Source organism: Genypterus blacodes, unplaced genomic scaffold (genome assembly GCF_046128005.1).
Source record: "Genypterus blacodes isolate CSIRO-AG114 ecotype Tasmania unplaced genomic scaffold, CSIRO-AGI_Gbla_v1 ptg000032l_1, whole genome shotgun sequence".
NCBI classification, from domain to species: domain Eukaryota; kingdom Metazoa; phylum Chordata; class Actinopteri; order Ophidiiformes; family Ophidiidae; genus Genypterus; species Genypterus blacodes.
In genome coordinates, this window is record NW_027466845.1 from 120,001 (window position 1) to 122,500 (window position 2,500).

At 50.7% G+C, this 2,500-nt stretch overlaps 2 protein-coding genes across 2 annotated transcripts in view; one reads left to right on the top strand and one right to left on the bottom strand.

The window, feature by feature from the left end:
* Window positions 1-2,500, top strand: part of capn5a (calpain 5a) — a 14,677-nt gene that overhangs the window by 7,648 nt on the left and 4,529 nt on the right. The window contains exons 4-5 of the mRNA XM_076146070.1: window positions 2,199-2,407; window positions 2,493-2,500. The exon at window positions 2,493-2,500 is cut by the window's right edge and continues 185 nt beyond it. Of these exons, the coding sequence (XP_076002185.1) occupies window positions 2,199-2,407; window positions 2,493-2,500 (217 nt within the window). The remainder of the gene's footprint in view (window positions 1-2,198; window positions 2,408-2,492) is intronic.
* Window positions 279-1,258, bottom strand: ompa (olfactory marker protein a). The gene is made up of 2 exons (XM_076145978.1): window positions 1,190-1,258; window positions 279-707 (listed from the first exon to the last, which is right to left on the bottom strand). The coding sequence occupies exons 1-2, from the start codon at window positions 1,256-1,258 to the stop codon at window positions 279-281; spliced, it is 498 nt and encodes a 165-aa protein (XP_076002093.1).

Genomic DNA, 2,500 nt, shown 5'->3' on the forward strand with positions numbered 1-2,500 from the left:
GCACACATATAAATATATAAATAAACACTATGTATATATGTTTCTTCTTTTAAATACTTTCTATAAGCAGCGTGTGAACAATCAGACTTCTCTACCTGTGAGTTAAATGTAAGCAGACATCATAGAAACCCAGATAAATCTCATTTGCAAGTAAATTATTTAAGCTTTTGTTCAGAGAATCAATTTAAAGAAGCTTCTGAGTTTCAGAGCAGAGATGTGTCCTCTTGCTAACTCTCCTGTAGTTGTCGTGTGTATTAAGCTGCTGTGTGCCGGTCGAGTCATTTCTTGGTGAACGCCACTGAGCAGCTGAGGTTTGCAGGCTCCGCCCCTTCTTTAAAGGCAAACAGGAAGTACATGACCTTCCTGACCTTTGCCAGCTCGGCGATCCGCTCACCGAACTCCTGCATGTCCGCCTCCAGAAATTTGAGCGGCGAGTCGTCTGGGTCGGTGCCGTTGCGCCAGAAGGTCCCGACGGGCTCCAGGAGCTGCCGGGTCATCAGGTGGGTCAGGTCAGGGGTCCAGAGCTGGCAGATGCCGGTGACGGTGACGCGGCCGTGGCCCCTCATGGAGAAGAACCAGCGGGAGAAGTCCAGCTGCTGGACGGAGAAGTCCAGCTGATAGACGGCCTCGTGGGGAAGAAGCAGACGCTCGCCTTCCTGTCGCTTCTGACCCGTCCGCTGCAACGACGACACGCGGAGCCGCATCATCTGGGCAGAAGACACAAGAGGTGAACGGTGTGACGGCACAGCAAACGTCTCTCTGAGGATACACTGCTTCCCTAATGTGAGACAAATATCAAAGTCATCGTAAGGACGTGAGGAGAACTCCATCCTCCGTCTCTCAGATGCTCCTCCACGGAAACCACAGAGACGAGAGGAACCTGCAGAGACCCAGAACCACCGAGAACTCAGTCCTAAAGCCTAGTGGTGCTTAGCGACCGTAGCTAAGCATTGTCTGGCTGTGGAGGTGAGGTGGTGACATGGACGATGTGAAATCAGGAACCTGAGAGAAATGATGTCATTCTGTGCTTCGCCATGGAAACCAACATGCATGCTAATGATTTGGTATGAAAGTGTTGGAAAATTTGTCACAACACAAAATTTTGTTAAGCACAAACAATCAACTGATCAACTTTCTAACCCTCAATCAGCAGATGACAGATAAGAGATCAGGTCCATCCAGGTCTCACCTCTGTCAGAGCTCTGTCCTCTGCAAAAGCCAGAACCAACGCGCTGGACGCAACTTTGTCTTTCTCCATGTCCACCTGGGAGTCCGGGGAGAGCGAAGGAAGCGAGCGAGACAGAGAGAGAGGGAGAGCGAGCAAGAGAGAGAAGGAGAGCGAGCAAGAGAGAGGGCAAAACCTGCCTGTGTGGCTGGAAGCTCTGAAAGAGTTTCTGTCTTCCTGTCTCTACTGACAAGTGTTATCTGCTCTCTCTCCCTCTCTCCCTCTCTCTCTCTCTCTCTCTCTCTCTCTCTCTCTCTCTCTCCTCCCCTCGTCTACTATTTCCACTATGCCAGTTTCTCAGTCCCCCCTCCCAGTTTGGTTGGGAGTCATTGATTTGACATCACCACACACACACACACACACACAAACACACACACACACACAGAGAAATCCTGCCGAGCTCATGTCATCATGTAAAGTTGGTGACGATGATGAAGCTCAGATCTGCAGAAAACAAATCATTTTCCACAGATGAGAGATTTGAATAATTTACCCCGCCAGGCTGAGGTTTATACGTGTACATATGAAATGAAATCGTTCCCTGAAAGCTGCTTGTCTTGTGGTGTGAAGGAGGTGGGAGATGTGTGAGGGCGCTAGGCAACAGGAGGCACTGATGACGTACGACAGGGAACTCTGGGAGTTTCCTGAGGGCTTCTGGGAGCGTCGCCGGTCATAGCTCAACGGATCGCTTCTTTATTTATATATCTGACTTGATTTTGTTGTGTGTGTGTGTGTGTGTCCTTGAGGGATTGCAGGTCATGGCTGGTTGATGTTCCCTCGTTAGAACCGTAGATGTTGACTGGCTCATGTTAATTATAAACGTTAACGGTCACGTCGGGGTAACGGCTCGACTCCCACGCTCCCTCATCATCTACCAAACTAATCTGCTTTTGTTACATGTCAGCCTTCATCATCATCATCATCATGGCGCCCTGGTGCTTCAGGGTCTGAGGGTCTCTGTTCTGCCCCTCAGGTCATTCCAGACTGGCAGGACCAGGAATGGGAGCAGGAGAATCCAGAGGCTTACGTCGGCATCTTCCACTTCCGGTTCTGGCGGTTTGGAGAATGGACGGACGTGGTCATCGACGACCGCCTGCCCACCGCCAACGGGCAGCTGATCTACTGCCACTCCAACGACAGCAGCGAGTTCTGGAGCGCGCTGGTGGAGAAGGCCTACGCCAAGTGAGCGGCAGATTTGACTCCCGGAGGTCGAACACAAATCATCTCAAGTGTTAAAGTCATCTCTGGTTGTCATGTCCGTCTCCAGGATGTACG